A 17417-nucleotide genomic window follows, 5' to 3' on the forward strand; every position below is an offset into this window, starting at 1 on the left:
TAATTCTAGCACTATGAAAATATAGCTCTTTTTGTTTGGGAAGTGCATCTCTTCCACTTGGTGTTTCTTTGGTTTCCTTTCCCCCAGTAGGTCCAAATTAGAACTTGGGTATAAGGTTCCAAGTACAAGTTATTGATTCCACAGATGAATCTTAGAGCTAGAAGAGACTTTAGATGCCACCTAGTTCAGCCCCTGACATGCAGGAATATATAACTAAAGCACTCCTGAAATATGGCCATCCGCATCTGTCACCTGCCAGTCACCTGCCAAAGCAGTCTATTATACTTTCAAGGAGCTCTTATAGAAAAGAAGGTCCTATTAATGCTTAGATGCATTCTCTTTTCTTGTAATTAGAGCTCTTTGGTTTGTGTTCCAGTGATGCTGAACATTGGATAATGTTAGCCCTTTGAAATAACATAACACCCACCAGCTTGCTTCGGATGGGAGCTGCTGGTGTGGAGATGGGCAATGCTGAAGCAAAGAAATGGCAGGCAGGGCCATGTCCCATTCCCATAGTCTTCTGTTCCTGATCACATTAAGACAGAGTGGCATTTCTAATTCATGATAGGCCAGTAGTCACTGGGTGACCAATGTATGAATCAGGACATAATGTACCACAAGACAACAAACTGGGAACAGGTTTACTATATCACCTCCCCTATGTAGCCTCCAAACCCCTTGAACGGAAAGCGGCCTCAATTGGACTATCCACATCCCTTTTGCTCCATTTGGGATTCAAAATGGCACAGGAATTCTTGAAGCAAAGGTTTCGGGACATCACCCTGGGAGAGCTTAGGGCCTGCTCAAACTCACCATGCTCCCCCAGTCTTAAACTTATCATACAGAGAGAGCTATTTAAGACATGCAAATACCTCAAAAGCCTTCAAGTGATCAAATATTGAAAATTCTTTACAAAGGCGACACTAAATGTATTTCCCTCAGAGCTACTAAGAGGCAGACTGTCTGGAATTCCTTACTCCCAAGGACTATGCCTCTGTGAGGAAAATGAAGTAGAAACAATAGAACACATTTTATTGCAGTGCTGCTATTAGACAGTACAACGCGGCCAACTTTTATATCCAATTGTGTCCCGCATGCCCAGCCATCCCTCGCAGGGGATTGTGAGATATCTTTTAGAGGACAAGTGCCACAGGGTGACACTCATAGTGGCAAAATTCCTTGCAGTGGCAACGAGGCTGAGAAAGGAACTAATCTCGGATAGAGGTATTAATGGAAACCATGTATTTTAATCCTGGAAAATGTACTTCTCCTGAGATGGGATAATTTATTAATGACTGTTTCTCCACTGATGGATCTATGGACCATAATAAAGCTGTACAAGACAACAAACAAACCTCAGTACCTTAGTGCTGACATAAGAAAAGAGAGAAATTAGTTTTTAAAAGTATAGTAATATCATTCATTAAGGATCCCATCTTATTCTGAAACTGGAAGCCAACTTTTAAGTTAACCTTTTCTGCAGGACAGAACTTGGAGCATGAATATATCTCTCTACAATATTTTCTTTCTTTCTTTCTTTCTTTCTTTCTTTCTTTCTTTCTTTCTTTCAGTATTATTGGCTTAGTTTAGTTGTTAATGAATGATGTTTCATTCTTAGTGGTAGGAACAAGTAATGTAAATATTCACGCAATTCATTTTTGCATTAAAAACATAATTTCAAAAGCTTTCTTCATAGTGTGTAAGAATTTCTGTTTATTTTAATTATATTTTACATTTGGGAAGTTTTTTTGAAATAAATTAGTTTGCCAGAAATGCTCTTGCATAAAAAAAACAGTGTGCTTTGGCTTAATGTGAAAAAAGTTGGATTTTTGCAGAAGAACAAGGCTGGGGGTGTTGCAGCCCCCTCCCCCAATTTTTTTTCAGGAAAAAAACTCCCCAAAGTTCAACGATCCCCCTTTTGTTGTTGAAGACTTTCATGGCCGGAATCACTGGGTTGCTAGTTTTCAGCAGACCTCACAACCTCTGAGGTTGCCTACTATAGAAATGGGTGAAACGTCAGGAGAGAATGTTTCTGGAACATGGCCATACATCCCAGAAAACTCATAGCAACCCAGATCCCCCTTTTCTTTGTAGAGTGTCTTGAGGTGTGGAGACAATCATTGGCATGGAGGAAAAAGATATTAGCAAAGGCTATTTTTGAGATTAAGCCATTTCATCTCTAGTGTAGAATCTTCCAGATGAAGTTTCAGAACAATTCTGCACAGAAAGTGGTGAGACAGATCGTGATAGCTGCCTGATAATAACTATCTGAAAGACCATATATTCTGGGTGTACATGATGAATATTAGCCTTTAAAATAGCAGAAAAACCGCGCATTTCTAACAGCTTGTAAATAAGGCAATACTTCTGTAGATTCTTTGCATTTTAAAAGTAGATAGGATGACCATGTCCTAGAAATATAATTCATATTCATTTCTTTTCATTATGGAACAGGCTCAGCTTCAGAAAAGAGAAGCCCTGTCAAACGGGAAAGATCGAGCTCACATGATTCTGCGGCATCCTCGCTCTCTTCTAAAGCATCAAGTAAGATTTCAGCATTAAGCCATTTTCCGTATTCACTCAGAACATCTAGGTGGTGATATTGATGCACTCCATTCACCCGATGAAGCAGGCTTTTTTTCTAAAAATTAATGCCTCTAACTTCTTTCTCTTGGTTAGTTTTAAAGGTAATGCAAGATGCCTTTGCATAAATGGTGATAATTTAACCCACGTTGCTATTATTGTTGCTAGTTGGGACTTCCCATTGGAAAAGTGGGTAAAATCTCAGTGTGGTAGAGGCAGCACAAATGCTTATGGGATTAGAAACAAACAGTATGTCCCCGTATTGTTCCTGCCTGCACTTACCACAGAAAGAGAATTGCTTCTACTGGAGATACCGTAGAATCACCCTGGAGGACCTAGTTTAGCTATACACATTTTACTATAGTTCAGTAGGAGACCCCAGTAGCGCAGTGAATTAAACCACTGAGCAACTGAATTTACTGACTGGTAGGTCGGCAGTTTGAATCCGGGGAGCAGGGTGAGCTCCTGCTGTTAGCCCCAGCTTCTGTCAACTTAGCAGTTCGAAAATATGCAAATGTTAATAGATCAATAGGTACCGCTCTGGCGGGAAGGTATCGGCGCTCCATGCAGTCATGCAGGCCACATTACCTTGGAGGTGTCTACGGACCACACTGGCTCTTCGGCTTAGAAAACGGAGATGAGCACCAGCCCCCAGAGTTGAACACGGCTGGACTTAATGTCAGGGGAAAATCTTTACCTTTACCTAGTTCAGTAACACATTTTAACATAGATCTATCTAATTGTTTTAATGTCAAAATATGTAGGTTGTGGAGCAGCTTGATAACGTGGTTTGTACATATCCTGTAATGAGACTGTTGCTTAACTGTAACATAAAATGTTAGCTTGCTCCCGTTTAGGGATTTTTGTGGTTTGGCAGTAGACTAGATATTTCTTGATTCCGACTTAACCAGTTTATTATAATCTAGATTTTGTTCACAGGCACAGCATTCTGCAGTGAAACATCTCCTCCTGTAGTTCCTGCAGGGGAGGTAGGAAAGTCACCCCATCAGGTCCTAAGCAACAGTACTGAAGAGAGTGTGAATAATATGGAAAAGCCCCAACAGAAAGTGGAGAAAGATTCAAAGGTGGCAGCGAAAGTGGCTCAAACTTCCATTGCATCATCCGCACCGTCCCCTTTTTCGTCTTCCTCGGCCTCTTCTGTACCAACCCACAATTCATTTGTCCTGCAGGCCTCTCAGTGCTCCATGGCCAAAGCATCCCGGCAGCCCCCCATTGTTTATCTTCCTAAACTGGTATATGACATTGTGACCTCTGCAGACAGCACAGGGCTTTCCAAATCATCATCCCTCTTGCCTTATCATTCGGTGATGTGGGCAAGTTCATTCCGCCCTCTTATGAGTAAAATGATGACTTACACAGAGCAGTCCCTATATTATCGCCAGTGGACTGTCCCCAAGCCCATCCACATGGACTACAACAACAGGAATGAAGGCAGAATGGACACCTTTCACCCACGGAGGCTGCTGCTGAGCGGCCCACCACAGGTATGTCACAAGAGCAAGATAGGCATTCTTAAAATGAAGTTTGTATTAATTTTGCCTTGCTATCTCATAAAAATGTATGTCTTGTCCTATAGGACATTTTTAGAACAGCACTGTGTTCCGTAGGGATGTGAATCTTTGTTTATTTTTGAATTTGAAATGTTTTCTCCCCATTTTGTGAGATTAGACTACCTTAAAACCCTATATTGGGAGAACAGTGAGATAATAATAAAATGAGTAATAAATAATAAATTGTGAGCACTTTTCCATGAGTTTTTGCCTTTGTAGGTTTTGGAGCACGAAATATTGGAAACCTTCGTATGTGACTATTTGCAAAACATTGTAAACCCTTTGCAACAGGAACCTGTTGTACTTAATCTAGAAGGCTGATGTAGATAAATAAAAGATAGCAGTGACAGCACAGAGAGGGTAATTAGCCAAGGATCATCAGTGTTAACTTGATGCAGTCTGCCCGCCATAGTCACTGAAATCAGGGGTACAGGACCCTTGAGGGGACACCTATCTAGGAGTCTCTGTCCTCCAGCATATCTTTATGGTCAACATCTGGTGATACTTGAGGACATATATATTCTTGAAGAGAGAACATATTAAGCAAAATGTGAATAATCAAATCTGCAAAAGCGAGACTTGCAAATCTGGAGGGCTGACTATATAGCTTTATTTATTCCCAGCATAAAAGTTTTAAGTATAGTAAAGTATGGAGCAGTTAGGAGCTGGAATTAAAATGTAAAAATATCAAGGACAGACTTTGAATTAGACTTCCTTGATCAATTAAAACAGGAAATAAATATATTCTGATGAATTTATTTATTTTTACAGATAGGAAAGACTGGTGCTTACTTACAATTTCTCAGCATCTTGTCCAGAATGCTAATTCGATTGACTGAAGTAGATGTTTATGACGAGGAGGAGATCAATACTGGTATGTTCTTCATCTTGAACCCTTGGCTTTGAGGAACAATCTACAGTTATTTGGTTTATAAGCAACTATTTTATGTTTTATCTTCCCAGGTTAATTTGATTTTTCACTAATGGAGCCCCTTTTCAACTTTTTTTTTCCAAATCAGTACTTCACTGTTGAGCATTTTACTATGTACTGTTTTTAATCTTATATTTTGAGCTTATGGCATTTTAAAGACTTGATTTGCTCTTGTTATTATTGTGTGCCTTGAAGTTGCTTCTGAGTTAAGGTGACTCTAAGCAATCCTATCATGAGATTTTCTGGGACTGAGAGTGTAATTCAATGCTCAAAATACTACTACATCATGATGGCTCACTTGATTTTTTTAGGGCCAATTTATTTGTTGTTGGGGTTTTTTTGACAGTCTTTGGTTTTCTAGTAATTGCACATGAAATCCAGGTTATGCTACATCATCGATTTATGTCTTTACCTTTATGAAACTTTCTTTCATTGCTGATGCCACAGATCTTAAAGGCGAGTCAGATCAGTATTACCACCAGCCAGGAGATGTATGGCCTGATGTAGAAACATTCAAAAAGATGCCTTTTGACTATACTATCCATGATCCAAAATATGAGGATGCGAGTCTCATTTGTTCAAGAAGCCAAAAATTAAAAAGTGAAGGTCAGGATTGTCACTCATTTTCATGTTTTCTGCTGGTGTTGATGCTTGCTTGGAATTATGAGCGGGGCAAATTTATATTCTGAATAAAGTAATTAGGAAGTTAGAAGTTATGAACAATGTAGCTGGAGAAATGTATATAAAATCTGTAAAATGTACACAAAACTGCATTACAGTAATGTGAAGTAACTGGGGAAAGCACTGTATATCTGTGTGTAAAAAATCAATACAGAATCCATACAGTAGAGGAACCCCAAGGAGTAGTGGAAGGCCACACCCTATCATACTACCTGCCACTCAGTTTGACAGATTTCAGGGTATGAGCCCTCTTCTCTAGTCCTGGCTCAAAAATGAGTGTTTACACAATTGTTATACATAGTTTTTATCTGAATGTCATACTCAATTGTGGCTTCTTCTACACCGCCATATAATCCAGATTATCAAAGCAGATAATCTGGATTTTATATAGCAGTGTAGAAGGGTCCTGTGACTGATGTTTAATGTAACCATATAATATCAACCTGCTGCTTGTAACATCAACTTCGTGACATCACCACAACCCACATTTTATGTCACCAGAAGTCCTTGAAATAGTCCTGACCTAGCAGTCCTACCCATCACTGTTATTATTATTGGGAAGGGATTTTAAAGAAGAATAAAAATATTTCTCTGTGACTGCATATATGTGCATTTCTATGATATGTGGGGAATCCAAGGAGCTTTCACAATCATGACACTCCCCCCCCCCCCACTTTCCCCACTTCTGGTCCTGTTAGCTCTACTAATTCTGCAGGTCTTCAGTATATGGCTGGAATGGAGAAAAGAAAGGACAGTGATTGATTTCAACTGCCAGAAAATTACACTGCATGTGACTGTCGAAATGTCATTTAACCTCGCAGATCTAATCTAAACAAAATGATTGCTGTATTTGTGATTATGATGGTGACACTTGTGTGTCAAACTGCAGTTAATGTTTTTTTGTAGCAGGTTCTGAGGTTGGCTTATTATAGACACAAGAGGATGCAGCCCAATTTTCATGTTCTATTGGAAAATCTGTGGCCTCAATCCAATATGGATTTCCTAAACCAATAGAAAGTTATTGGCCCTGTGCCTCATCTAGAGCACACCTATTGAATCAATGGGATTCTTTATTATTTGTCAGTTCTTCTAGTAGGGGCTTGCAATTGGAATTAGACCTATAATTTTCCAAAAACATAGTAGGTAAAGATAAAGGTTTTCCTCTGACATTAAGTCCAGCCGTGTCCGACTCTGGGGGTTGGTGCTCATCTCCATTTCTAAGCCGAAGAGCCGGCGTTGTCCGTAGACACCTCCAAGGTCATGTGGCCAACATGACTGCATGGAGCGCCATCCAAAAACATAGTATGAACATAATACTTAGCATAAGTATAGCACTTCAGAGCATTCAGGTCACTTTGCACATATTGTGTTAATTGGTTAATTTTAAATATGGATTAAAATGGGGCAAAATAGTTAGAACAGCTGTAGAAATTTAGAAAGTAGGTTGTAGGGTTGCCAGTTGAAATGTATATCAGCCAGGCTTGTAAGAATATAGTGTTCTACCTAAAAAACCAAATGACATATTCATTTCAGTTAATTTGGCCATGTGCATCTAAGCTAAATTAACATACTTCCCACATTTTCTAAACATATGTCACATAATGCACATTATACAAATACCTAATGTAATACAATATAATAATAATAATACACTATTATAATTGTATATTATATATTACATGTAATATTACTAATAATATTGCAAGATATGGTATAGCACAATATAGTAATATATAATGTTTATATTGTGCTATACCAATAATATAATATATTGTATGTACCTATAACTTGTAAGCTGCCCTGAGTTCCCTTTGGGGTGAGAAGGGCGGGATATAAATGTCGCTAATAAATAAACATTGTAGTTTCTTTTTCTTTTTCCTTTTACTATCTATTAGCAGTCCCGCATATCCTTTAGGGCCCTTCCAGACAGGCCCTTTATCCCAGGATCTGATCCCAGGTTTTCTGCTTTAAACTGGATTATATGAGTCCGCACTGTCAGATAATCTGGGATAAACAGAAAACCTGGAATCAGATCCTGGGATAAAGAACCTGTCTGGAAGGGCCCTCAGTCATATCAAAATGTCTGATGATTAAGGTTAAAATTCAAAGTACTGTAAACTAAATCTTAGAGTTGGTTACATTCACAGCATATCTGTTCATCTCATTATCCCCACACCTCAAAATTGGGCATTATTGGCATTTTGTTCAGTCTAAAAAAGGGAAAAGCTTAGTAACCCTCAAATAAAGGGCATCCCTAACCATAATAGACACCTGGCAATCCTAGTAGGCATCATACTCTGTATGATAGATATATATAATTCAGGTTATAGCATCTGTATGTCGAATATTAAGTCTCCTGAAAGCAAACTGAGGAGAACTGATTGTCACCACTAGAGGGGGATCGTAGCATTTAGATGGCTATAGCATTTTGTCAGGAGGAATGATTAATATCTTTCTAATCCCTTAAAAAAGCAGAGGAGGGGATACTTTTGATTGCAATCACTATAGTTTCTTTGGAAGAAAATAACACCTCTGTGTTGATGAATGCACACTCAGCTGATTCTCTCGGCCCCACGGTTTCTGTATCTATACATTCTACCATACACATTGAAATAATAAATAAAACATACAAAAAGCAAATATTGATTTTGCCATTTTATATATGGGACACTTTTTTTACTACACCATAGTAAATGATGGGACTTCAGCATCCACAGATTTTGATACTCACAGGGGTCCTTGAACTGAATCCCAATTGATACTAAGAGGCCACTGTACAGTGAAACGATGATGGTGATGATGATAGTAGTAATAATCATTTACAGATAGAGCAACAGCCAGAAAGCAAGAGGACTTGTACATGCGTCGTCAGACAACTCGGATGAGGTTATCTAAATATGCTGCTTACAACACTTATCATCACTGCGAACAGTGTCATCAGTATATGGGTTTTAACCCCAGGTATCAGGTAAGACTTACGTGACTAAGGCCCCTTCTATGCTGCCATGTAAAATCCAGATTACCTGCTTTGAACTGGATATGACAGTGTGGACTCATATAATCAAGTTCAAAGCAGATAATGTGGATTCCCAAACAATCAAGCAACAAGCAACTCCAGCTGAAATTCCCACTTCTACACAGCTATTAAAGGAGCCCTTTTTAGATAAAGTGAGGTCAAACGGCATTAATTCTGCAGTGTAAATGCACCCCCTATGAGTTTAGGTGCAATCCCCAACAGTCACTGGAGAGGAAGTGGGTTTTCTCAGCAACCATGTGTCGTTGTGAGCTGTCCCTGTTTTAATCTAAAATATTTGGGGACAGCTTGGTCATCAGTGGGCAATTAGCAAAAGACCTGATCATAATGGAGTGAAAGACAATTTCTAGTAGTCACCCAGCAGGATCACATATTATATATTTCAACACAGCTACTTGCATTTTTGGCTTTTCTTGATGGCGTTGCCATAGAGACTGTCAAGATGAGGGCTTGAATTTTAAAATTCTTTATTGTTTAACTCTCTGAACTTAATGGCTATATTTTATGTGTGGGAGAAGACTCTTTAGAAGGCAGTGTGTATTATTTTGCTGACTTCAAAATGTGGTGAGCAAGTTTTGCCGTATTTGGGGTGCCCTCCCACCCTCTGTTCAAGGGCATAGCATTTCTGTCCCCAGAGCCCTACCCTGATGGCACTTTTCCAGCACTCCTTTATGGAAAGTTTGGTTTTAAAGGAAATAATCCATGGCTGTCCCAATATCATTGTGGGTTTCATGGTTCTACCCGGATCTGAGGTCAGGTTCCTCCAGTGCGAGTTCAGTGCTCAGTGCACTACACCTGAGTATGAACGAGCAATTATTCGTGATTTCAGCTTCCAAACTCTCTCAATGACCAGGGAATTCTGTGAGTTGTAGTCCAAAATATAATAGTATTTCCAAGCTCTACCTATACCAACCACACTGGCTATGCAAATACTAGCTAAGCTCCAGATAGTAACTTTTGCTGGAGTACTTCCTATGTCCAATGTATGGTTGAAACCAGACCTAAATCAGCATTTAGATTCTATAGAGTAATCGCAGCATTAAAGAAAATGAATATGAATCCACTATAATAACCATGTTAATGCCTGACATTATTCTTGCTGAGCCTCTGTTCCATATATATCACCACAAATAGCCACTGATTCCTAAATAAATGCTTCCCTCTGGGACTATTAAGTCTTGTTTCAAGCTGAAGCATAATGTCTGTATTGATGGATGCATTTGTTTACAGCCTGTGGTCTGTGCTTTCACCACTGCCTTAATCGCTATTAGAGGCACATCAATATCGCAGCTGGTAAAAGAGAGCCAGTTGGTTCTAACACTAGGCAGAGTGAGGTGGCTGCCTCAGGTATTGAACTGTTGGGGGACAGAATTATGTGGGTTACTCTCAAGCTGTAGACCCCCTATTTTTTTTGCATTCAAATGCAATGAGAGTACAATGTCCCACAGCTAGTGTTGAAGTAAAATTGTTCAACAGTCCAGCTGAATGTGATTTTTTGGGGTGGGTGAGTGCACCAGGTAGAAAAATTGAGCTGGCCCTGGTGGTGTCACCATTCTTCTTCTTCCTCAGCTTTATGAATCTACCTTGCATGCTTTCGCCTTTTCCTATTCAATGCTTGGAGAGGAGATTCAGCTTCACTTTATCATCCCCAAGTCGAAGGAACACCATTTTGTCTTTAGTCATCCAGGAAGGCAGCTGGAGAGTATGCGATTACCTCTTGTCACAGATAAGGTAGATAATTTATGAGACTTGTATGGATCTTGTTAGTCCTTTTACAGGATCAGGAGAATATGATTTCCCTTCTCTGGTTTCATGTTTTCTGCTGATAATAGAAATGGAGTGCTTATTTCCATTTAGTGTCTTTGATGCAAAGCGATAATCTAAGGCAGTGTTTCGGACTTCAGCTCCCAGAAATCCCAGCCAGCTTACCAGCGGTTAGGAATTGTGGGAGCTGAAATCCAAAACATCTGGAGGAGCACAGATTGATAAACTGATCTAAGGGTCCTCTTTGTTTCTTTCTGCCATGTCTTAGATCCGTGGTTCCCAACATTTGGTCCTCCAGCTGTTTAGGATTTCAGCTGGCTGGGATTTCTGGGAGCTGAAGTCCAAAACACCTGGAGGAGCACAATTTGAGAAACACTGTCTGAGATAATCCATAGAACAAGTCTTGATGCTGCATGCCTTCAGTTATAGACATCTTTCTTTAAAATTTCAATTTATCAATTCTTCTCAAAATTAATTTTTGCCTATATGATTTTTGACACATTTAAGTACAAAATGTTACCATGAAATATGCCAATTGGACCGAGATGAGAAAATGTTCTTTCCTCCTCATATTTTATACATGTGCTTCTTTGGATGAAAATTGTGGGTTTTCACAGAAAAATGTGCAAAAATATTCCTTTCAAAAACACTTCTTTTAAGCAGAATTTGTATGTGTGTGAAAACTGTGAAAATTATCAAAGCATTAAAGAACGTATGAATGCCGGGAAACAACTGCGGATTCTGTGGATATTGATCACCTCTCTCTTACTCTTCTTTGCTCAGTTTCCCAAACGTTGGGAAGCCTTTTGTTTATTTTAATTTTATTTTTTGGTCAAGATAAAAATAGCAGCATATATTCTTTCCATCTCTTTCCATGCTTTTATGACTGTGCCATCTCCTTTGCTTCTCCCTAACATATTCCAATTTGGTTCTTGTTTTTGTCTGACTCATTTATTTTTTGTTTTATTTTTGCTCCCATTGCTATTCATAAGAACTATTTGCATTGGTCACTCTCTTGTTAATATTGAGGCAAACAAGGCAATTATGTTTTTTTTAAAACATTAAATGCTTGTGTTGAAATATTTACATAGTACCAGAACTACTTCCTAGTAAAATTGACAGAAGTATGAAAACTTCAATGGAATTTGACCAGTTCATTCATTGAGCTGTTGACCGCATTTTCTTATCTGGCCTACTGACATAATATTGGTAACTGCTTTCATAACACAGAGATTCCTAATTTTACAGAGTAATGACTACATAAAGAGTCCTACTTTTACTCCCACAACTGGTCGGCATGAACACGGACTTTTTAACCTCTACCATGCGATGGATGGAGCAAGCCATTTGCATGTTTTGGTTGTCAAAGAGTATGAAATGGCAATCTATAAGAAATACTGGCCCAATCACATCATGCTTGTTCTCCCAAGCATTTTCAACAGTGCTGGAGTAGGTAGGTATCTGGAGTAAATGAAATAAAGTATCAAGCTTTGATTGGCTGAATGAGTGTTATAATTAACTAAAACTATGGTTAATCGATGAGAGATTAATCATTACCAAATAGTGGGAATGCTTATGTATTTGTAGGGACTTTTGGCTCTGGGGACATATAGAAATATTAAAAAAAACAAAAGGGGGAAATGAGGCCTCCCTCCTTCTCTCCCTTCCTCACTTTCATCCCATTACAAGGAATGAGGAGAGTATTATTTATGCAAGCCAACATCAATTTTCTTCCAAAACCTTCCCTGATTCAGCCATACCTTACCATCAGTCCATTTCCTCTCTAATGTCTCCTGATATTGGAGTTTCAGTATCAAGTTACGAGATGCAGACTTAGGCAAGTGGGCAAGGCAGATGGAAATAATACATTGAAACAAGGCCTGCCTACACCTGGAACAAAATCCTTTTTCACCCCCATATTTTTTGATCCTGTCAGCACCATGTGCAGCAATCACATCTTGTTGAGTTGGTCTTAAGCAACCACATATGTCCCTTGTGTGAAGTGAAGCACGCCGTTATATGTAGAGTGACCTAGAACAGAATCCCATTCTTTCCCAAATTAAGCTTTATTCTTTGTTTACTACAGAAACAATGCAGCACCCTAACACTTATTTGGCCCTCCTTCACCATCTTATCAATACTAATTCTGCAGTCAATAAACAAACGCCTCTTCCGGATAGCAGAAGTCTAGAGAAGTGTGAGGTTGGGTTGGGCTCCCCAAATATGCTTTGTAAAAAAAGGGGCTCCTTGTCACAGGTTTTGTTAACATATGCATAGCTGTACAGAAAAAAAAAATTCGATGATATGACATTCCCAGTTCACCCACTACGTTGTAAAGTTTACTTCTGTGCTTTACTTTGATTTTAGGTGCGGCTCACTTCCTGATAAAAGAGCTGTCTTATCATAATCTGGAGCTTGAGCGAAATCGGCAAGAGGAACTAGGGATTAAACCCCAAGATATCTGGCCATTTATTATCATTTCTGATGACTCCTGTGTAATGTGGAACACCATAGAAGTTGATTGTTCTGGGGACAGGAAAAGGTAAAAGGTGATTTCTTTGGAATGGTATAAACTTTGTGTTGAATTATCTAGTTCTTAATTGTTTTCCCAACTCTTTCCCAGCGAATACACATGGACGGAAAGAAATATTTCCCTGAAGCAAATTCTTCAGCATATTGAATCTGTTCCAAATGTCACTCACTATGCTTTGATTGGGATGAGGAAGTGGTCGAGTAAAACCAGTGGTGGAGAAATCAAAGAGCCTTTCTCTTGTTGCCACGTTCATGACTTTGCCATGCTGAATGTGGACCTCACGCAGAACGTGCAGTATAATCAAAACAGGTTAGCCAAGTCTGATGAAGGAGACCTATGATTATGTAACAGATACTTGTTAGATCTAAAGCACTTTAGGACTCTTCTGTTCTTACATTTTTCCTTTGATTTCTAGTCAGAGATCATTGCTTCTTTGATGTTAGTTGGAGCAGTGCTTCAGAGAGGTATTGGTGGAAAATGTCTGGTGGTCCAGATGAGGGCCAGAGGATCCCTACCCTGCTTTGCATGCCACATTAGGCATTCAGACTATATATGTATGTGTTTATTTTAAAAAATGTAGATAGCAAGTCTTAAAGAAGCTGGTGATGATCAAAATCACAGCATTTGGGTAATTAATGCTTTCCTGCCCTCCTTCAGTCCTAACCAAAGAATTTTATCACACAAGGCAGTAAATCATACTCAAATCAATATTATTTCATCTTTGTCTGAGATTTATCATATGGTGTTGTCCCTATTCTGTTGTTCTCCTGATGGGAGACAGTTTGGAAAGCATTTCTCTGTGAATGATAGTTTGGAAAGCATTATATCTGTGAATGACTTCCTTTCCCGCTTCTGTTTTGCTACTATTTGCAATGTGACAATTCCATCATGCTTCAATGCCAATTTTGGGTGGTCAACAGATGGATTTTAGGAGTGGTTTAGATGCCTTTTGCTTACCAGTCACTGAAGAGACTAGATTAATTGTTGGCATATTACTGGGAACAGGGCAGGCCCAAGGTAATTTTCAAGTGCAGGAGAACAGAATTTTGGCACCCCCCAACCAATCACTGAAAAATAAAAGCTTTGGATAAGCAAAAATGTTGGATAATAAGGAGGGATTAAGGAAAAGCCTAAATAAAGAACAACACTCTGAAAACAGGGGAATTCCAGACAGGAAAAATCAGGGCCAGCTAACACCTCCCAACCAAGGATGCCCCCAGGGAGGAAGCAGCCAGGCTTTGAATTTACAAGGCCATTAAATGCTAATCAAGCTGGCCAATTGCAACATTCACACTTGCCTCAAACAGACAAGAGCTCTTTCTCCCACCCTGGAATTTCCACAGATATATAAACCCCACTTACCTAGCTTCCAATAGACCTCACAACCTCTGAGGATGCCTGCCATAGGTGTGGGCCTGGGCCAGGCCCTAAAGGCAAGTGGGCCCAGACCAAAGCCGAGAGGAGATGGGGGGTGCGTGCCCAGGTGCGTGCGTGCATGCATGCATGCGTGCGCACCCCTCACCTCCTCTCGGCTTTGGTCTCGGCCTGCTCAGTTCGGCTTGCTGAGTGGACCATGACCAAAGCTGAGAAGATGCGGGGGGTGCATGCCTGGGTGCATGCGCATGCATACGCACCCCTTGCCTCCTCTTGGTTTTGGTCTCAGCCCTCTCGGCTTCGGCCTGCTGAGCGGGCTGAGACCGAAGCCAAGAGGAGGCGGGGGTGCACGCGCACGCATGCGCATGCACCCGGGAGCACCTCAATTGCATCCCTTACAGAATGGCGCCACAGGCAAGTTCCTGGTTCGCCTGGCGATTGAACCACCTCTGACCGGGAATCCCTTTTGTATGTCAGTGATTCATCTAATGTATCCCTAATTAGGAAGTTATTATTATTATTATTACTACTATCACTATTATTTATTTATAACCCGCTTTATCTCCCCCAAAGGGGACTCAAAGTGGCTTAACATAAAAACATTAGTATAGCCATTTAAAATATACAAATATACAAACATTAAAATAGGATTAAATATAAATAGTATTAAAAATCCCCAGTTCTCTACTCCACCATTTTAAAATGTACAACTGTTTTTAATTTATATTTATGATGTATATTTCTGAAAGGAGGGATCTATCTGTGTGTGCATGGGAACCAGACTAGGAAAAGTGGGAGGTACTGGGTGGGCACTGGGCAGTGCTAAATGCTGATTGCGATAAAGCATTGTGTGAATGAAGGCTGCAATACCAGCAAGATCACAAAAGTGCAATGGGAAGAAAGCAGTCCCAATTGCATAGCAATTTTAAAAACAAGGTAGTTTTATTGGGAGAAGAAGCTGCTGTGATAAAATCCAAATTTATTCCACTGAATTTATTGTTTGTGTTGGGAGAAAATTACTCACTGATGTGCAGCATTTGATATTGTGGCTAGTTTGGTTCTTAGATTCATAACAGCATTATTGGAATATGCAGTCTACTTTATGTTGTTCCCATGCTGGGTGAAAGGCATGATATAAATAAAAACTATGCTTGTACCAGTTTCTTTGATATCAGTTGACCTACTTTCTATTGAAACTGGGACATGTTCTAAATTTTTATACTATGCCCAGCATTGGATTTTCCATACAGTTAGAAACATTTTGGTTAAGGAATGTACAATGTTTCCTAAACATTGTAACCCATTCTCTCCAACAGATTTATGTGTGATGATGTGGATTTCAACCTGCGTGCCCACAGTGCAGGCCTACTAATCTGTAGGTTCAATCGATTCAGTGTCATGAAGAAGCAAATTGCAGTAGGTGGACAAAGATCCTTTCATATTAAGTCAAAGGTGAGAATTCAGAAGCATCTTTGCAATTATGGACAAAGTAATGCATTTATGCATTCCACAATTTCAGTAAGTGAACCAGATGTGAGATCATTTTAAGGAATCCAAACTGAAGATTAGGAAGAAATTGAGTACTTGATTGCAGGTGATGTCCAATAACACTTGATCTATTATTTGTACATTCTGTACAAGTTCACCCTCTGCATATACAGCACTTTATGTTCAGGTTTTAAAGTCTATTGATGTGCTTTATGTTGTTTTATATTGTTACAATGTTTTAATCCATGGGCTGTGTTTTTAACCTATGTTGTGACTGGGCTCGGCCCCATGTGAGCCGCCTTGAGTCCCTTTGGGGGGATGGAGGCGGGGTATAAAAATAAAGTAGTTATTATTATTATTATTATTATTATTATTATTATTATTATTATTATTATTGGCACAACGATATAGTATGACATAGCAAACAAGATAGATATGGTGGATTTCGTATCACAAAATCACAAGTCATAGAATCATAGAATCATAGAATAGTAGAGTTGGAAGAGACCTCATGGGCCATCCAGTCCAACCCCCTGCCAAGAAGCAGGAAATCGCATTCAAAGCACCCCCGACAGATGGTCATCCAGCCTCTGCTTAAAAGCCTCCAAAGAAGGAGCCTCCACTACAGTCCGGGGCAGAGAGTTCCACTGCCGAACAGCTCTCACGGTGAGGAAGTTCTTCCTGATGTTCAGGTGAAATCTCCTTTCCTGTAGTTTGAAGCCATTGTTCCGCATCCTAGTCTGCAGGGCAGCAGAAAACAATCTTGCTCCCTCCTCCCTATGACTTCTCCTCACGTATTTATACATAACTATCATGTCTCCTCTCAGCCTTCTCTTCTGCAGGCTAAACATGCCTAGTTCTTTAAGCTGCTCTTCATAGGGCTTGTTCTCCAGACCCTTGATCATTTTAGTTGCCCTCCTCTGGACACATTCCAGCTTGTCAACATCTCCCTCGAACACTTCCCAAGCGTTTAGGACTGTGTGATGTATTATTATTATTATTATTATTATTATTATTATTATTGACACAACGACGTTGTATGACACAGCAAACAAGATAGATATGCTGGATTTCATATCACAAAATCACAAGTCGAACACTTCCCAAGTGTCTAGGACTGTGTGATGTATTTTCGGATGATGCGTGCAGATCCCAGCAGGGTGGCCTTTTGCAATTGGCAGATCGTAATTTTGTCAATGTCTATTGTTTCCAAATGCCGGCTGAGATCTTTTGGCACGGCACCCAATGTGCCCATCACCACCGGGACCACCTGCACTGGTTTCTGCCAGAGTCTTTGAAGTTCAATCTTGAGGTCCTGATAGCGGCTGAGTTTTTCCTGTTGTTTTTCGTCAATGCGACTGTCACCTGGGATGGTGACATCAATGATCCAAACCTTTTTCTTTTCTACAACTGTGATGTCTGGTGTGTTGTGTTCCAGAACTTTGTCAGTCTGGATTC

General features: G+C 39.7%; 1 protein-coding gene and 1 long non-coding RNA gene across 7 annotated transcripts in view; one reads left to right on the forward strand and one right to left on the reverse strand.

Moving 5' to 3' along the window:
- greb1 (growth regulating estrogen receptor binding 1) overlaps positions 1–17417 on the forward strand; it is a 135338-nt gene that overhangs the window by 112739 nt on the left and 5182 nt on the right. For all 6 annotated transcript variants that reach the window (XM_062983699.1, XM_016996526.2, XM_016996521.2 and 3 more), the window contains 10 exons: positions 2455–2544; positions 3523–4088; positions 4926–5028; positions 5533–5691; positions 8592–8734; positions 10370–10531; positions 11813–12017; positions 12932–13106; positions 13188–13406; positions 15788–15923. In XM_062983699.1, coding sequence (XP_062839769.1) covers positions 2455–2544; positions 3523–4088; positions 4926–5028; positions 5533–5691; positions 8592–8734; positions 10370–10531; positions 11813–12017; positions 12932–13106; positions 13188–13406; positions 15788–15923 — 1958 coding nt within the window. The remainder of the gene's footprint in view (positions 1–2454; positions 2545–3522; positions 4089–4925; positions 5029–5532; positions 5692–8591; positions 8735–10369; positions 10532–11812; positions 12018–12931; positions 13107–13187; positions 13407–15787; positions 15924–17417) is intronic.
- The window catches only part of LOC134299858 (uncharacterized), a 99850-nt gene that overhangs the window by 14515 nt on the left and 67918 nt on the right, over positions 1–17417 (reverse strand). The window lies entirely within an intron of this gene.

This window comes from Anolis carolinensis, chromosome 1, assembly GCF_035594765.1.
Source record: "Anolis carolinensis isolate JA03-04 chromosome 1, rAnoCar3.1.pri, whole genome shotgun sequence".
Lineage (NCBI taxonomy): Eukaryota > Metazoa > Chordata > Lepidosauria > Squamata > Dactyloidae > Anolis > Anolis carolinensis.